The sequence below is a fragment of the Sarcophilus harrisii genome, chromosome 3, assembly GCF_902635505.1.
Source record: "Sarcophilus harrisii chromosome 3, mSarHar1.11, whole genome shotgun sequence".
NCBI classification, from domain to species: domain Eukaryota; kingdom Metazoa; phylum Chordata; class Mammalia; order Dasyuromorphia; family Dasyuridae; genus Sarcophilus; species Sarcophilus harrisii.
The window spans coordinates 189,924,207-189,943,564 of NC_045428.1; the positions used below are offsets into that span (position 1 = coordinate 189,924,207).

Genomic DNA, 19,358 nt, shown 5'->3' on the forward strand with positions numbered 1-19,358 from the left:
ATTAGTAACAGTAATTATAATGGTTTGTATCTTCCTCTCAAAATTTAAAACTTTTCTTGCCCCCAATTAGATGACTTTTATTTTTCATAATGGACCTTCATCTTTTAATAGTCTTTTAAAAACATTAGCTTTTTGTGAATTTAGTTGAACACATTCAGGTGTTTGTTTCTAAGCCACTATAACTAAATACCAATATCCTTTAAGCTTAAAATCCTGTGACAGACTGCCAGTTTTTAGTTACTGACTTTGTAAGTTTTACCTATATTATCTTTCATTCCTTGGACTTCTAGCTCCTGATTCATTGATGGAATGGGGCTGGAGATAGAGCAGGTAAACATATCTTCTAATGTTCACAATTATCTTCAAAGGAGAGACAAAGTCCTATGGAACCCAAAATTTCATAGAATACAGTATAAAAATATCTTGCTGTAAGGCATTTATGTTCTTGAAGTGGTGGGATGCCAGCTACCTCCCTGTCTCTAGACCTACCCTGAGTAAGACTCACTGTTAATTACTGGAAACAAGGCAGTGTACACATTCCATATTATAAATACCTTCATGGGAGTAATTTTCTGCTTAAGGTAACTGAATTAATACATTTAATAATAAGTGAATGGACAGCCTGGGCAAGTCACTTAACCTTATTTGCTTTGATTTCGTCATCTGTAAAATAAGCTAGAGAAGGAAAGGCCAATCCAGTCTATTTGGAGGTTTTCTTGGCAAAGATAATATTGGCACAAACACTTGGACTCAACTGAAAACTAAGCAACAACAAAATAAAATCTTATTAAGGGAAGAATAGACTTCTGTTATAAAATGCCCCCTTTTTTGGAGAGGTTACTGTATAAAAGGTCACCATTGTAATTTTGGGGAAAAGTACATTTCAGAATCACCAGGAACTATGGGAAGGGAGAATCAAAGAGTAGGCAGGACCCTGAACCATAGGAATGGAGTTGATGACTTAGGTAGAGACTCAATTTCAGGTTCATTTGTGTGGGGAATTTCTCTTTAAAGTGTGTGTGTGTGTGTGTGTGTGTGTGTGTGTGTGTGTGAAGAAAGCTAAACCAGGCTCTGGCAATTTCCCTCCACTTTTTCCTACTTGAACAATGCCAATCTCTGAAGACAACTGTTATTAGCCATTTAACACTTTAAACAAACATTCCTAGATATGACATGGCTTTCTTGGTACTTTGGAATTGTGGCTCTCTTTCTTTTAGCTTATCAACCTTTTTTCTAAGATAGTGTGTGCAGCACTGACCATGATCTGACTTGATCTGACCAGAGTGACTCAAGCAGGAGTAGGAGTGTCACTTTTTTTTTTTTTCTGTAGCAGCCTGCTAACATGTTTTAAACATGCATAAAATGAAATACATAGAATTACAAAGGAAAACAAAGTACTTTTTTTCCTATCCAAATTCACACAACCCTTGAAATCTATCAGTGTGCTCCAGGTTAAGGCTGCCTCTTAGTACAGCCTAAGATTACTGCTGTATCACAATGGTGACTCACAGAACTTTGAATTCAACAAATCCTTTTTTTTTTAATTTGATCTGTCATCCAGCCATAACTCCCTTATCCTGACATTTTTTTTTTTTTAAACCCAGGTGGTACTTCATTATCTAAGAATTAGAGTATACAAGTTGGCTGGTAAATGGAAACTTAGAAGTGAAATCACCCAAATGGGATGATTTGGGGTTACCACTACTTTATAAATTGAAACTTTATAATTATTACACAATTGTTTAATAGTATCCAAGAGCTGAAACTGAACCCTATCTAAAAACATGAGCAGGGATAAGAAGAGTTCACAATCAATTATAATACCTTTTTTTCCCTCCATATTTTAGCCAGGGGATTTGTTATACTTCCCCCGAGGGACCATCCATCAAGCTGACACTCCTCCTGGGCTAGCCCATTCTACTCATGTGACCATCAGCACCTACCAGAACAAGTAAATATTTTTCCGCTTCTCCCTGCCTCCCAGTTTGAAGGATCCATTGACATAGTAGTCACCTCCAAGAAAAGGGTAACAAGAGGTAACAAGAAACTGGTGTCTTACATAGGGAGCCAAGGCCTTTCAGTAGGATTCTGGTTGCTAATTCTCATGTCCTGGGTAAATTATTTTAAGTGTGGTTTTTCCATGTGAAATAATGGTAGGTCAGACAATAAGAGTAGGAGTAACTGAACTTTCTCACAGAAGTGTTTTGAATCTGTGTGATTATAAGAAGAGCTTAAGTGGGCAAGTGCCAAACCCTGTATTATTTGAAAACAAAATTTATGTCCCTGGACCAATGGTGATATCATTTATGTTTCAGAATTGCTTCCTTCAAGGTTTTCATTTTTCTTATTTGTGGGAAAAGCTAGAAAAAGCAGTCATGAGCATTAGCTGTGTTGGAATTGTTTTCAAAATATGCTTTCAAAATACAGCTTAGAAAAAGAAGTTTTTAACATGGGGTCCATGAACTTTTAAAAAAACTGAAAACTATTTCATTATCATTGAATTCCTTCATAATTTTATGTTAAATATTTTATGCAATTAAAAAAAAAAATTTGTTAGAAAGGTCCGTAGGTCTCATCAGACTATCAAAAGGGGGAGGGTTATGAAGTTAAGAAAATTACTGATCTTGTAAATCTAAGTACCTAATGGCATTTGTTCCTGGTTCTTCAAAATCTTTTTAGTTCAAAAGTTTAAAGAAATTTAAGGGTTTCCTGAAGGCAAAGATATTTTGTGAAGCTAAATAGATCTGTTGTTGTTGAAAAATAGTTAAGAAATGTGGAGTTGGGTAAAAGGTGGAAGTTGTTCAGAAAAGGTGCTAGGAATGAGTGGATATTTGGAGGAAGATGAAGTGATGGTGTGTGTGACCCCCTGAGCAAGGGGGTTTGAGGCAGCTAAAATGAAAGGTCAAAAAGAGCCTGCCAGATTATTTTGGTAGATGGAGCTTCTTTAACGTGGAAGCTTCTTGCTTTAATAAATCTGTTAACATTTGTTCTGTGACAAGTACTGTGCTAAGCACTGGAGATTTGAGACAAAAGCAAGTTTTTGCTTTTATCCTGGGGCTAGTCCTAATGCCTATTCCTGGGAAAACTTTTTTCTGTGGGCTTTTCTGGGAATGAAACACAAATGTTAATTTTGTTTGACCGAGTCTAAAGGTGAGGGGAAATTGTGTTGTATATTTTTGTGTTGGCTCAGTAGTAAGTAGTTTAAGTCTACTAGTGACACAGGAAAAATATTGAAAATATTGACTCCACTTAATTATATGTTTAAATAATTTCAAACTACTTCACATATACTCCTTTCATTTTATCCTCACTATAATTGCAATAGTATTCCCATGGGCAGGTGGATGCTTTAGTGGATAGAGCACTGGGATTAGAGTCAGGAAGACCAGAGTTTAAATCCAACTTCAGACACTAGCAGTGTAAAAATGGCAAACCACTCCAGTACCCTTGCCAAGAACACTCCATGGACCATACTGGCATCATATAGCCCAGAGTCATGTTGACATGACTTGTTTAACATTAGAGGAAGCTGAATCAAGTCAAGTGACTGACTTATCCAGAATGACAGAGCTGGTAGCTGAAGCTTGATTTTCCTCATAAGCTTTCTTGCTGCCAGAGTACTGGCTGACTACAGAGGAATTCTGAATTTTCCATGCTAATTGGGGTAGAGGAAGCATGGATAATAGACCTACAGATAACAGGGTTTATTCAGTAGCTTTTACATTTTCAAATGTGCTCATTTGACTTTTTCTAATTCTAGATCAAATCTTAAGATGATTGTGCCCCTTGTCTGTCAATTATCCCAAAACAGGAAATTAGACAAAATAATGTATACAATTGCTGAGAATTTTGGTTTAGTTTGCCAAGAATTTCATGTTCAAGTGTTATAAAATAAGATGGGGTCTTTACGTAGGCAGTTAAACAGAAAATTTAAGCTATCTTGTCTTTTTAAACTTATGATCGAAGACAGTTTTTAATGATTATGAGTAGACTATCACACTATCAGTCATGGTGTTTTAAAAGTATTAGTTTGTGCCACTAGCACTACTTTTTTTTTCCTTGAATTCTATGCAATCAGCACCTTAAAATGTAATTGGGAACATATACTGAATTCTGCTATTTCCTAGGAAGTAAAGTATTTTGAGGCTTATTTTTCTTTGTTCTTATGAATTTCCTGTTTTATTCAAGGTTATGATTCTCCAATAGTAGCATAAGGAAGCTTATGAAAATGCACAGTACTTTTCAGCTTCCTTCACTGAACTCGGGAATCAGGAATTATGGGAAATAGTTATGAGGAGTGAAGTTTTCTTGGCTGATAAAAAACATGGTTTGTAGGGTATTTTCATTTATAAGCATAGTGGATTATAATATATATATAGATATATATAATCAAATTTAGTTCTTATTAAAATCTTATATACATGCACACAAGTACACACATTTCTAACTAAAAGAATTTGATTGTCTTGATCTTTTTTTAAAGAGTGGTTATAATAAAAATAACCATCAAATCAGTATAGTGATGAGCCTCTCCATATGGTTGGTCTTTGGATACCTTTCCATATAGAATTGCCATTGACTAGGTTCTGTTGGCAGGGCCTTTTTGGTAGGACATTAGTACACACACACACACACACATATGCACATATATACATTTACCCGTGCACATATCCATGCATACAAATGTAAAACTATAACTTCACTTTTCCACACCTTTTGGAACTGTGCTCAAAGCACATTCTGTGAACTATCTCAAAGAGGGGAGCTAGGACCTTTGTGTATTTGTGTATGCATGTGTATATTAATTTTTTTTTCTTTATGTGCTCCAGTTCATGGGGAGACTTTCTTCTGGATGTAATTCCTGGGCTTCTCTTTGATACTGCAAAGAAAGAAATAAAATTTCGAACTGGTATACCACGGCAACTACTTATGGTAAACTTTTTGTTTCTGTAGTTCCTCAAACACTTTCCCACCAGCCATCTCCAGAATGAAGTAGGCCTCTTCTTATCCTTGTGACTAGGGAGTACTTTGATATTTATGACTTACGTGAGTCACCCAGGAATAGTGGTTATGACAAGGAGCTATAATTTTGATGACCTACTTAGAAACCTTGGTGGATGACTGTAGATGCATAATCTAAATCCTTGACTTCTCAATGAGTAGATAGAAGGGGAAGTAAAGAATTTAGAACTCAAAATTTTTAAAAAAAATGTTAAAAAATGTTTTACATGTAATTGGAAAAAAAAAGCACCTTGGTGGATATCCAGTTTTCCTAAAAGAAAGTAAAGAATGATCTTTTCTCCCACTTAAATCTCAAAATATAAAGTGTTTATAAAAAGGGATACAAGAGTTCATTATTCTTGGAAACTATCCCCTCCCTTATCCCATAGTCATGGTGGGGAAGTGGATAGAACAACAGGCCTGGAGTCAGGAAGATTCATCTTCATGATTCAAATCTGACCCCAGACACTGGCTGTGTGACTCTGCACAAGTCACTTAACGTTATTTGCTTCAATTTCTTCATCTATAAAATGAGCTGAATAAAGAAATGGCAAATCACTCCCAATATATTTGCCAAAAAAACTCCAAATGGGGTCAGGGAAAGACAAACATGATTGAAATGAGTCAACAGCAACAACTGAATAGACATGGAATTTTGCCCTTAAGTGTATGCTAATGAACTGGAACTTTTGCAAGAAATTCTGTTTGGATTTGTGACACCAGGTCTTTTGCTTTGTTTTTGTTTTTCTAGCAGGTGGATGACACAGCTGTTTCAACAGAGAGATTAAGTGGCTTCCTGAGGCTGCTTGCAGACCAGTTGGAGGGTACCAGAGACCTGAGATCATCTGAAATGAAGAAGGATTTCATTAGGAGCAGATTGCCACCATATTATTTGGGGGATGGTTCCAGTCTCTCCATCCCAGGTGAAATTTACTGTTTATTCTTGTACCTGACTTGGTTAGATTGTCTCAGTGCTTTATTGAAACTTGTATGGCCTTATTTAGACCTTTGCATAGGATCACCATGGACCTGGGTAGAGTATCAATGTATTTTGTCATTTTTTTCCTGCTAGAGTTTTAGGAACAAACTTTGATAACCCATTATTCCAGAGTATCTCAACTGTTATCAGATGGTATTTTAAGCATAGTCTTAACAGTGAATCGAAAGTTGTGTAATAGGAATAGCTTATAGTGTATTACCAACAATGATGTGATAAATGAAGATTCCCATTACATCAGTATGTTGGGTGAACTCCCCTTTATCCCCCAAGAATCTCATGAAGGATTGATGGGAATATTTAGGTAAAAGTCACAGGAAGGAGTAGATCTGCATAAGTTGCATTCTTAATTCTAGAAGAAAGTATTTCAAAACTGTGTTTGAAATACTTAAGTAATTTAGTCATTACGCTATCATAAACTTATTGAAAAGCACAAGATCTTTCAAAGGATATGGGGTTTTTATTTTGATATCTTGCTGTGGGATGGCTTTATTTTTGGAATTTGGGGGTTTGTTTTTTGTTTTTTTGAAAAATTTTTGATCTGTTCTCTGAGCCTGTATATTTTTGCTTTCACAAAACTTTGGTATATTCATTCTTTCAACTTACAAGACCTTCATAGTAACTACTATTTTACAAGGTACTATATAGTAAATTACTTATGAATGAACAAGATATTCTTATTGGTCCAGAAATTCTTTATTTGGCAAATGTAAATCTGGTTTTGTTTTTTAATGCTTTTATCACTATCATTTCATTGTAATTGGTGTATTTCATGCATTTAAAAACATCATTGACTTTACCAGCCTGCCAAAGGGATCCATGACAATAATGGTTAAGAACCACTCATTTACATAGTAATTGTTTAATCCTTCCTTTCACAGCATCATAGCATCTTGTATAGTGGGATGTCTAGTTTAGGGAAACAATAGCTTAATATCTGACTTACTTGAATTAGAATAGGGAAACAACGCTATTTGAGGAAATTATCCCAGATCTGCTGAAACAAAGCAAATTGGAAAGATTACTTGGCCATTTGTTTTACTGTTATTTTTTATCAGCTGTATTCTTAAGTAGATCAAATCTGAACAGTTTTGTTACTGAGTTAATGATTTTCTTTTTATGGGGTTTTATTATAGATGGAAGGTACCCAAAATTAAATAGCAAAGTAAAACTTCGATTTAAAGACTATATTGTTATGACTGTGGAGACAGACAAGGATACATCTGTGAGTATCATGGGATCATCATTGTCTACAGTATACTTTGCCTCCTTTTTCCATCCTACCCCCACTCTTATTTTTTGAAATTGTAAAACTTAAGAGCCCTTAACTCTAAAGCATTACAATAGGTGTCACACTCATATTTTTAGAAAACTATAATTAAATAGTCCTGAGCTGTGCAGAGTTTTCTGTTAGGTTCCCACTATCAGTTTTAATGGTGATAGAATTTGGAACCATACAGGAACTTTAAAGATAATTAAATCTAATCCCCTCATTTTATACATGACATATTCTGAATCACATTGGTATTAAGAGGTAGATTCAGCATGTAAACTGCCCATTGTATCCAGGTGCATATGACTCTCAGATACATTTATCTTAATCGGTGTTCCACAGGATCATTAATTTAGAGCTGAATAACCATGCAGGTTATCTGATTCAACCTCCTAATGTTACAGATGAAGAAACTGAAGCTAAGAAAAATTAAATGACTTAAACAAGCAGTTAAGTAGTAAAGCCAGAGCATATGGGTTCTTAGCAGTTAAGATTTAATACACCTGAAAACCAGTCTTCCATTTTGACTGCCACTTCATAGTTTCCTACTGTGAATCAATCACCTAGGCTCAAAATGTGTCACTATTTGCAGCTAAGTAGCTTAGCAATTAAGAGTGTCAGACTTGGAATCAGAAGACCCAAGTTCAAATTGGTCTCAGATAGTAACAGTATGACCTTGGGCTAGTTATTTGTTTGCCTCAGTTCCCTTATCTTTAAAATATAATTGGTATAATGCTTTGCAAATATGTGTGTATGTATATGTATATATACAGATATACACACACACCTCTATCTCATAATAAAAGTACTCTGCTGGTCTTTCTGCTTCTTTTCCTTTTTCATTTCATCCTGCCTATTTTTTCTTAAAAAAAAAGCTTTTCACAATACTTATATGCAAAAACTTTCTTGTTCCTCCCCATGATCTTGCCTACAATCTTAATGCTCTTTGTCTTCAAACTTCCTAACTATTCAGTACCACTGAATGTCACAATGAGGAGTGGTGGTATTGCTTTAACATTTGTGCCCTTTCAATATCCTTGGGAATCGGATAGATTATGTAAGAGGGTACTTGGAACTCGAGACAGTTGCTGAAAGAACAGTAATTAAGTTTTATTATATGATTTACAGTGCTGGGTAAAACTAATATAATCACTATCTTCTATTTTTATTACACAATGAAATGCTCTGCAGATACTATTTTGCCACTCACAGCCAGGAGTTATACCTTAACAAGCTATTCACTACCCATTAGTGAATTTTTTAAAAACTTGGTCATTAAATTATATTCCCTTCTTCCTAATCTGTGGAGAACAAATCAGGAGGAGTTATATACAGATAGACTTAAGTTCTATGTAAGAAAAACTATGTCTTAGAGGAGAATGGGATACCTTAGGGGGGGGTATTGCTATTCCCCTTGCTAGAAGAGAAGACTAGGTAACTACTAACAGGTTACAAGGAGTTTTCTTTGATTAAATTTGAGGTCTTTTCCTTCTCTGGTTATCTGGCATCTAAGGCTAGATGTATAAAGCCTAAAAGGTTTTACATAATAAGTGGACCTTTTGCTTTAACTAAACTGGCGCTTATTACTATGACTTTGCTCATACTTGTCCCCTTGTTGATAATGTTTTCCTTACTTCCATCTAAATACTTTAGATTTATATAACAAAACTCTACTTAACCATGAAGTCTTCCACTTCCAGCCAAATTGTTCTTTCCATTACCTGAACTCTTATCTTGTGACCTCTTAATAAACTTAGCTTTCCACATATAAGTGTGTATCTTTTTATTTTTCTAACAGATAAGTAATGAAAAAACCCCTATGTTCAATTGCCCACATAATATGGAGATCTAAAGATTCCCCCCTTTTGGGGAATTTTTAGGTGGTTATGGACTAGTCACATATGATGAAGAAGTATGTTTGTGTTGTATATATACAATGGGGGAATATACTTACAACGATAAAGTCATAGCTACTTATAGTTTGGGGCTTTTCACTAAATATTCTCTTCCAAATTAGCAAAGCTTTAGAGTATATAAGAAATTCATCTGTGAGTAGTTTCCAACCAAAACTTTTTAAAAGCTTTTAATGCCACTTTATGCCTGCAGATTTTGTAGCTACTGACTTTTTAAAATTCTCTTTAAGGGTGAGATTCAAGAGCAGATGGTTTACATTTATCATTCTTTGAGGAATAAGCGGAATGCACACATGATGTTTGGAAATGACAATGAAATGGCTGAGGTTTGTTTCTACTGAACTGAATGAATACACTTTTGTGAATTTGGCTGGTAAAAGTAGTAATGTTTTGAAGTCATTTTTACTTTTGAGGGTAACTTTATTGGTTGATTGGTAACAGCAAAGCTTTCTTTACACCATTGTTTCCCAAACTTTCTTCAGAAAAGCTTGAAGGAAGTATATGCTATCTAGAAAGGGCTTATCATATCCATTCTCCCAGATTAGCAGAAAATCATAAGCTTAATGCTAGAAAGGATTTCAGAGGTCTTCTAGTTCAACCCTCTCATTTAGTGGAGAAGGAAACAAACTTAAAGATGGTAAGTGATCAGACATTAAACCCTAGTCTAGGGCCTCTTTTCTCTCAGCTTTCCTCTAACCTCTTCAGAGACAACATAGTGGATGATAGAGCACCACCCACCTCTGCTGGATTTTGAAGGCATATAGTCCTTTCACCTTTTCTCCAGCATACAAAGTTCCCTTCCCCACCTTGTGTTGTGGCAACAATCTCCTCTTGGTCTGGGCCAAAGTCTCCATTCTTAAAGAGCCCATGTAGTTACCATTTTTGCTTCTATCAGTATGTTTTAAACTTGTGAAAGTTTAGTTACCAAACTGATTGCTTCCATGTTGTCCACACCAAGACTGATTCAAAAAGGATTTTTAGCCTTTTGTGTAGGGCAAGACATAAGGAGCCAATGTAAGGTCACTGCAAAAACATTTTTATCATAGGATCTAAGGTTGAATCTTTTTAAGATTGTTTTCTTTCCCTTTTACCATAATGCTTCCCCCCCTTCTGAATCAGTACATAAATTTTCTACCTTAGATGAGAAATGCTTTTGAAGCTTATTGGGAGGTGTACAGGATGAGAAGAAATAAGAGGAGGATAAATGAAGGAAAAGACTATAAAATAATGAGATTTTGTTATATTTGGTTATGGTAGTCATTGGCAAATTTTGACAGTCAGCATAGTAAACAATATTGTATTTACTAAGTCATGATTTTTACCCAGGGAAACATTTAATGGCTATTATCGTTTATATTATTTTTGTATGTGTGAGTACCTCACGTTTTGTCTCTATTTTCATGGCTCAGTATCTTTTATTCAGAGCTTTTCTCTGAAGAGTATGTCTCTGTTGGGTATAGGTAGGATTCTTCTAAATTTCTCACTATATGACTGAAATTTCCACATAGACCACTGAAGTTCTATGAAATGTAGTTTGGAAAATGTTGGACTTAAATGCGATTTTTTTTTCCCCCCTTTCAGGCTCTTGGACTTCGTTTTTCTTTATCCTATATGGATGCCCTGAAACAACTTTGGAGTTCTGAAATTATTTCTGTTAAGGAACTGAAACTAAATACTGATGCAGAAAAAGAAAACCTGGTATTAGCACTCTGGACTGAATGCCTAGTGGAAGTAATCTAGTGCCTTTGCCAAGCCACTGCTTCCTATAAAAGGGTAAAACAATTTTTCCACTTACTTAATAAAGAATCATTTGCTATCTTTGCTTAGGCCATTTATATATCCACAGGGAAAAGTGGCTTACTCTGCCAAATCCAGCCAAATCTTCATCCTGTTTTAGGAAAAAGGTCCATTTAAGATGGTTCGTTTTAAACTACTGTGAGAACCAAGATAAGTTTTCAAGGTATTCTGAAGAGGAATAAAATGCTATGTGTAAGGTATTAGCTAATGATATATATATATATATATATATATATATATATATATATATATATACACTGTGCACTTGCCCCAACTTTGCTAAATATAAGATTCAAGGGGCCAGATCTATCCCCTAAAACGGTATTTGTATAAATATATATACTAAGTTATCAGGCCACCTTTATTTTCAGAAAGAGGCATTTAAAAAGTGAAGAAACCACATATGTGTATGACAACTTTATTTTATTTAATCCAGTGTTGTAAAAAAAAAAAAAAAAAAAAGCACAACTCTGATTTCTTTACAATTTAAATGTGGTACCTTGCCTTGTTCTTTGGATATAGTACTTTTTAAAGAACCACCCAACTTGTTCTAAAAAGAAATTCCTTGAAACAATTTAAGAAGAATTTTTTTTTAAATTTAGTTTTTACAGTAAAAATATACAGGTTTCTTGTATGTGTACACAAGAAAGGCTTCCATTTAAAATTTTAAAGCCTTGCCTTCAGTTACTCCTGTTACATAAAATTCCATTAAATAACACTGGCACAGCAATGAGATGCATTCACATCAATGGGTCTACTGTAAAATTTTACAAAAGAAGGAGCCAAGATGACAAAAGGAAAAAAAAAAATCCTGTCTAAGTTCTAAATACCAAACAAATAGTAAGTAAATCTTAAGTATTTACATTGAAAGATCAGGTTACTATAAAAATTCATATCAGTAGATCTAAGTCTGAATTTTACTTATTTACTGTTAATTTACATTCTAAAGTGCAATGAAGCTGATATTTAAAAAAATATCACTGAAATTTCATTTGAAACTTTAACATATATAAAAATAGAGAAGGTGTTTTCATATGCTTTCTGGCAAGAAATTTGGGGTGTTTCAATGCATTTTTAAATCCAGCTCAGAAGAAATTATACAAGGTCAGGTGAAAAATACCTCAATTATTCAATAGGAGAGTAAAAAGATAGAATTACCTGAAATACCAAAGATTATATGTTACCTATCTAATTTTATTGATTGCCTGTTTAGCGACTAACTTAAAGTGTTTTCTAGAAGAATGATGGATAAGGGGAACTAAGGAGGCAGTCTCAAGAAATCTGTTCAACCTATATTTTAAGGGAAAAAACGGTCATGGTCTAGGTGAAAACACAACTTTAATTTCAAACTAACACTGAAGCTTTGTAACCATTTCAAGCAGACAGAATAATAATTTGGCTTGGCTTGTTACTTATTTGGGAGGAGTTCTCAAATACCCTAAGTATGTAAAGTAAAAAAGAAAAGAGAACACTGAGCCTGAGTGTAATGCATCTGGGACCAGTAAATATTAATTAGATTGATACTGCTTTTTCTCCCATAGTATTTAAATTGCATTGTCTTTAATATCCAAAAGGCTTCATTCTTGTCATCTGTGCTTTTTCAAAAATAGAAGGAATTCATCCTTTAAAAGGAATAACATCATGCTGGTGAGCAACATACAGAGTTGTGCTTTTAATCCTGGAAGAGTTGAGGCTTGTTCTTTTAGTCCTTTCCAGTGGGCCAGTTGCTTTGTGTAATATAGTGCTTCAGGTATCAAAAAAGGTAATACTTTAGAAGATGGGCTTACCTGCTGTTCAGATAACCTCTGATTTTGACAAAAGTATAATTTGACCTGTAAAATTCCCCATGATATAGAAATATACACACATACTTGCGCACACACACACACAAAATCATATACTATTAGTCTTTAGTGTAGTCACCCTGCAGTAGTTATTAATAGCATAAGTGGAATGACAACTCTTTGAGAACACTAACCTTTATAGCAACACAAATTTGAGCCTGGCTAGCCAAAGCTTGAAAGACTTTTTGCATATTTGTGTTGGATAGTTTTCTAGGAAAAAATGATATTGAATAAAAGCACAGTATATAAACTGTACCCCCAACCAGCATCCCCCTCAAGAAACATCATCACAAAAAGGAAAGATGAGCTTAAAAAGAAGAGGGCATATCACAGGAATCCAAGTCTATCATCTTAGTGATAGAAAGCTTCTATAGATTTATGTAGAAACTGGCAAAAGTGTTTTAACTCCACCTGGCCTCTCCATGGTTAAAAGGCAGTGGTCTAGGAATCCATATCCATAAACAGATGAAAGAAACATGTAAACAAGTTCATTATCTGCTTATGTTCCAGTGGCCTGTGACTTCAGTAGCTTCCTTTTTCACATGCTTAAGACAATGAGGGAAACAATTCCACCTTCCTTAGCTCCTCTTAGTGATGATGGTGATTTTATTCACAATATTTCAATGTCCCATTGCTGTGTAGGTTCCCCTTCCAGAGGCTGGTTTATTATTATATGGGTCTTATCACAATAACTTCCTCCTAAAATAGGGAAAAAACAAGTAGTTAAACTCTGGATGTAATTGTAAAAGAGCATAGTAACTGTTATAGGCCATGTAGGAAATAAAAACTATGCTGTACATAAGTAGAAAACCCATTTAACTATCTAAGTGACCACAAGCCCTCTTAATTTCTTTTTCTTTACTAAGGTACTATTCTTTCCTTATCCATGCAAGATAATTAATTTATTCTGAATTTGTGCCCATATAAGTAACATTCTCAGAAATATATACTGGGGTTGCTTTGACTTAGATTAATATTTGGATGTAAAGACTAAATGTGAAATTTCAAGATGTAATTTGAGACCGTATAAATTCATACCTTTAATGTCAAGGACAAGCTGGTCGTTAAGGTAAGAACTGATGGTTCCATTTTTGTTCATCTTCCACTTTTGCCTAAGTCTCCCATGTTCACTCCATACAGCTACTTTAGCTCCAGGTATGTCTTTTCCACCAATAACATCAAGACATGTATCATTAGCCTAAAATGAGAGAAAACTGATGGCAAGTTCCATATAGAATGGCTCTTTTATTAATCACTTAAAATAGAGGGCATGTGAGGATAACCTGAGCAACACCAGAGACTATTTTTAGTTTATAAACATGCTGAGAGGAAAAACAGTTAACAAAATACCAAGATATTTTATGGTCCATTATGTGAATTAGATTTAAAAAAAAAAATCAGTTTTAGAAAGGGAATCTACTGATTTAGTAGAGGTCAGGAAAAGGGTTCTCTCACTGACCACAACTTTTGCCACCTAGAACTTTTATTTGAAATAGACCAATTTTTTTTTTTTTTTCATATTTAACTGAAGATGGTAGGACAAGCAGGAAAAGTCAAAGACTCTCTTTACCTGTGCAAAGTTCTTGCCAGCATCTTTTAAAAAAGAAATGCCTATCCTAACCCGTGAAGACATTAAGAATTCTTATAACCGCTATAAATGTATAATTATCTGATTATATGAAACAGCATCATTTGCATTTATGCCTTCAGATTTCAAATACAAGTGAACCGAAGGACAATGAATTAAATGGCAACAAAGTTCTTCCTCCTCAATGTCTTTCATTTTATCTTCAATAGAAGCAAGCTTAGATTGTCAAAAGCTGATTTTATCAAGACTAGGGATGTTCTTTAACCTTCAGGCTGTACATACTATGCTGCTTAGTATTATATCTCATTCTGTTCTAACATTATATTTATTATGTTGTTCAATCATTTCAGTCATATATAACTCTTCATATTCCCATTTGAGGTTTTCTTGGCAGATACAGAAATGGTTTGCCATTTCCTTCTCCACTTCATTTTAAAGAGGAGGAAACAGCCAGTAAATGCCTGAGACCATATCTGAACTCAGGAAGCTGAGTCTTTCTGACTCTTAAGCTTGGGGCTCTTCCATTATGCCATCTAGCTGTTTTATATATATATATATATATATATATATATATATATATATATATATATATATATATATATATATATATATATAACATTAATTTAAATAAAATTTTGGCTTAAAAGGGAATAGGACTAAGGATATAAGGTATAAGTTTACAAAGCTATTTATTTACCTTGGATTTAAAGAGTCCTCGACAGTAGTACCACATTTGGGTACTTTTTCCATTATAAGGAGAGATACATACTGATGTTGTCCTCAAATCAGCTAAATTTCCAGTGACTGTTAGATAATCACCTTGGGCTCGGTTCTTTATTCTAATGTATACTGAAGGCTAAAACAAAAAAGAAAAAGAACTTATTCAAATGGGGAGGGCTACAGGAAGGTTAGGATTTAACTTTGGGATTTAGCTGATTTCTATGGGAAATTGGAAACTAAAGCAATTCCCCCCTTCTCTCCCCCTTTTTTTTTAGGCTAAGGCAATTTGGAGTTAAATGACTTGCCCAAGGTCACACAGCTAGGAAGTATTCAGTGTCTGAGGCCAAATTTGAACTCGGGTCCTCTCAGGGCTATTGCTCCATCCAACTGCACCACCTAAGTGTCCCTAAAGAATTTGTTTTTACAGGGTAGAAAGGGATATACTTGTACATATGTCACTCATGGATTGAGACTTGACTGTATTGGAGGAAAAGGAAAGAATCACCTATCAAATCTGCAATGGAATTTTGAGTTAGAAAGGGGCCTTTCATTTTACTATTAGGAAACGAAGCCCATATTAAGGATAAATGACTTGCTCAAAGCCATGATCTGACTCCAGGTCTTCTAACCCCAAATTACTTGCTCTTTCCATTGGACCACTGGTCTCTCCACATTGCAACAATAAAAGAACAATAAAAGAATAATATACATTATTCTTTTTTGCCTCCCTCCTTCCTCCCCTGTGCCATCAGGCTCTGTTGGCACTGCTAATTTTTTTTTATATTTTTCTTTGGGGACCGTGTCAGCCTTCATGTTTCTCTTTAATCCCTTTTTCACATAACAAGAGGGACATTTCCCTTGATGTTGTTCTCACAGATGTCTCTAATTCATTATATTCCTAACAGAATCTATGGTATTTTCCCATAAACTTCCCTTTTCTATCTTGGGCACTAAGATGTTCTCACAGATGTCTCTAATTCATTATATTCCTAACAGAATCTATGGTATTTTCCCATAAACTTCCCTTTTCTATCTTGGGCACTAAATTCTTCCTTGAAGTATTCCTTTATCCCCACATCCTCACTCAGCTGCTAAATCTTATTGATTCTATCTTTCCTTTTTTTGCATTCTGTTTTTTCTTACATGGCCCACTAGTTAGTCTCTCTTTGGCCTGGTCTACTGAAATAGACTCTAATGTATCTTACACAAACCTTCCAAAGCAATAGTCCTAGAGCTCAAATTTCAATGGTTCCTTATTGCCTCACAGATGAAATACAAAGTTTTCAACCTGGTAAGTAAACTATCATTTCAGTCCCCTCATTTATATATGGAAGACATGGGAGCCCAGGGAAGTTTATACAAGTAATGAGTGGTAGAGCTGGAATGTAAAACTCATTCACCAACTCAAATCCAGTACTCTTTCCACTCTATGGTGATTAGGGATTTTTTGGGTTTTTTTTACTGAGGCAATTGGGGTTAAGTGACTTGTCCAGGGTCATACAGCTAGGAAGTGTTCAGTGTCTGAGGTCAAATTTGAACTCAAGTCCTCCTGACTTCAAGGCTGGTGCTCTATCCACTGTGCCACCTAACTGCCCCTGATTTTTTTAGTTTTTGAAAGGGAGATGTAGGCCAATAACTTGAGAGAATAAGGTGAAGGTGTTTTTATGAATGAGAAAATGGGTTAAGGAGACATTGAAAATGGCAAAATGGGAATAGTAAAGAGAACAACCAGCCAGAGGAGATGACCTTCTCAGTCAGTTAACAAGAATTTATTAAACCCTAAATAAGCACAAGGATACAAAGAAAGCAAAGAACATGTAAATAACATAGGTGGTGTGTGGATAGATTCTAACAGCAGTTGAATAACCTTAGAAGGGGAGGCTCAAAGAGATGGGGAAGACTGAAAAAAGTTTCCTGTAGATGATAGCATTTAAGCTGAATTTTGAAGGAAATTGGGAGGTAGAAGAGATGAGGCAGGAGGAGAGCAGTCAGTCAGGTACGGGAAGCAACCATGCAAAGAAAGACATAGAAACTAGAGATGTGAACAATGGGCAAATTGGCCAGTACAGATGGGTCATAGACATCAAGGCATTGGTGTCTGAAGACAAGTGAAAAACTTCAAAAGTTTCCTCTTTGTAAAAACCACCATCACTTTCACCTTAACAGTGGTCAATGCACATCATTCTATGTATAATAGAAATCGGGTCCTATGGATTTTTCAAAATGTTTCTCAGAATTCTGATTCCTTCTTTATATTTGACATTCTCACTGTTACAAATCTAATCTAGCTACCACATTTATCAGTATGTTGTTTAATTTCCTTGTTTAATTTCTCTTTCCTCCAAACACCTGGTTATTTAAAGATTTGCGATTTCATTAGTGAGCATTTCCTACACTGAACTGACAATGATTGTAACCTATCTATGATTAAAAAGTCTTCCAAAACTTTCCAAAAAAAAAAAAAAATTAAATGGTTTTAAAACTCAACAAGATGATAATCTGAGGATTTTTAGTGGGCTGAAAAATCAATGTGTGACACAAAAGCCAAAAAAAAAAAAGCTATTTTGATTTTTAAGCTGTTATTAGTATCCCAACCTCCAAAATTCAAAATTCTAGCCTCACTGTATCCTCTTCTGGTCAGACCACACAATCCAGAGGATAGCAGTCTGCATAATAAAGGCCTAAAGATTATGCTCTTTGACAGTTTTTTGAGGGCATTAAGGATGTGTCCAGCCTAGAGAGGGAAAAAAAAAAAAACTTGGAGGAAATGGGTGTAGTGTGGGATATAAGAGCAAGCAGTTGAAATGACATTAATTATCACATGAGAAAGAGATTAAACTTGTTCTGCTTGACTTACAAGAAATGGGTATAAGTTTTAAAGAGAAATATTTCTACCAGTAAAAAGTTATCCCAAAGTGGGATTCCCCATCAGAAGATATCTTCCAGAAAGAGTTAGATAACCACTTTAAAAATCTGTTCAGGTCCAAGCTGAACTAAATGGCTTCTAAGGTACCTACTAATTCCATCACCTGTTAAAAATAGGTTTAAAACCCCATATGATATTGTTTAGAATCTAGGTTTAGAGCTGCAAGTCATGGAGGTATTTGCCTCAACCTTATTTTACAAATGAAACTGTGCTGGAATCTTTACAAAGTGTTAAGCCATTAGAGTTGATAGAGACAATAATTATCTAATTTAGCATGGTTCAAATATGATTGATTTGATCTTAGAAGGAGATATTTTGGGCTAGAACTTGAAACAAGGTACTAAGTACAACTGATAGAAACGATGCTTGTGTTCACACCCTTTAGAGAGCTCATAGAAGCAAGAAATATTTAAGTACTCATTGGAGTTCACATGTTTGGGAGATTTCAGGGTTTAGAAAGAGATATCTGAATTCACATCTCCCTTGAAGCTCTTAGGGCCATAGAGCATGCTAGGAGATATCCCACAATCCCACTCTCAGAGAAGCAGCATAAATACAGCTCCAGTGAGCCACTGGAAAGAGTTACTTTGGGAACATTCCCAGGGGTGGGAGAGGAGCACTCTGGGAGGAAGCCTACAAGCCCTCTCTTGAAGGCAAGAGAGATTCATTGCATCTTCCACCTTGGTGCTGGCTGGAGTTGGAAGTTCAAACCTTTGGATTTGGAGACATTCGGAGGGAGCTCTTGGAACCAAGCAGAGAGACAGGCCTGAGCTAACCAGGCTATATTGAAGGACACAATAAAAGATCTGAACTTTTATCAACTGACTACGATTTTGGGTGATTGTAACTGAAACTAAAGCTGCCTCCAGAAAACCTCCCCAAGAAACCCTCTCTCCCAGAGAGAATTATTATATTTTAAAGAAGAAAACCACCACAAAACAGACCCAGAAAAGACCATACAGGAAATAATGTATAAAAACTAGCAATCAAACTGAAGTCCTCTTTTAACTGTTTCACATTGTCTCATTAGGTTATTGTGAGGAAGACAGGTTGTAAATGACCATTGTGAATTATTATTATTTTAAGTACTAGGAAGGAAAACTATTTTGGTTTCTTAATACTTTTTTCTTATTACCTGTTTGATAGGGCGTAGAGAGCCAATTGTTTTCCATCCACTGAATGCTGACCAATTTGAGATCTCACTAGACTCTAGCAAAATTTGTCTTCCCAGGAAATTAGAACCTTCATAAGCAATCCACCTGAATAAAAAAGCAAAGAAGAAAGTGAATATTTCAAATA

General features: G+C 35.1%; 2 protein-coding genes across 6 annotated transcripts in view; one reads left to right on the forward strand and one right to left on the reverse strand.

Moving 5' to 3' along the window:
- The window catches only part of RIOX2 (ribosomal oxygenase 2), a 45,012-nt gene that overhangs the window by 18,987 nt on the left and 6,667 nt on the right, over positions 1–19,358 (forward strand). Inside the window, exons 5-10 of one of the 4 annotated variants that reach the window (XR_004232884.1) lie at positions 1,848–1,951; positions 4,830–4,932; positions 5,753–5,924; positions 7,135–7,223; positions 9,415–9,510; positions 10,766–10,957. Coding sequence is in view for 3 of the 4 variants with exons in the window: in XM_031958884.1 (XP_031814744.1) it covers positions 1,848–1,951; positions 4,830–4,932; positions 5,753–5,924; positions 7,135–7,223; positions 9,415–9,510; positions 10,766–10,924 (723 nt within the window). In the remaining variant the exon portion in view is untranslated. Of the gene's footprint in view, positions 1–1,847; positions 1,952–4,829; positions 4,933–5,752; positions 5,925–7,134; positions 7,224–9,414; positions 9,511–10,765; positions 11,003–19,358 lie in introns of those variants that run through there. The other 3 variants (XM_031958885.1, XM_031958884.1, XM_031958886.1) reach the window with 3 other exon arrangements.
- Positions 12,301–19,358, reverse strand: part of CRYBG3 (crystallin beta-gamma domain containing 3) — a 124,133-nt gene continuing 117,075 nt past the window's right edge. For both annotated transcript variants that reach the window (XM_031958881.1, XM_031958879.1), the window contains 4 exons: positions 19,195–19,318; positions 15,111–15,269; positions 13,864–14,023; positions 12,301–13,524 (listed from right to left, as the gene is read on the reverse strand). In XM_031958881.1, coding sequence (XP_031814741.1) covers positions 13,436–13,524; positions 13,864–14,023; positions 15,111–15,269; positions 19,195–19,318 — 532 coding nt within the window. In that variant the 3' untranslated portion in view covers positions 12,301–13,435. The remainder of the gene's footprint in view (positions 13,525–13,863; positions 14,024–15,110; positions 15,270–19,194; positions 19,319–19,358) is intronic.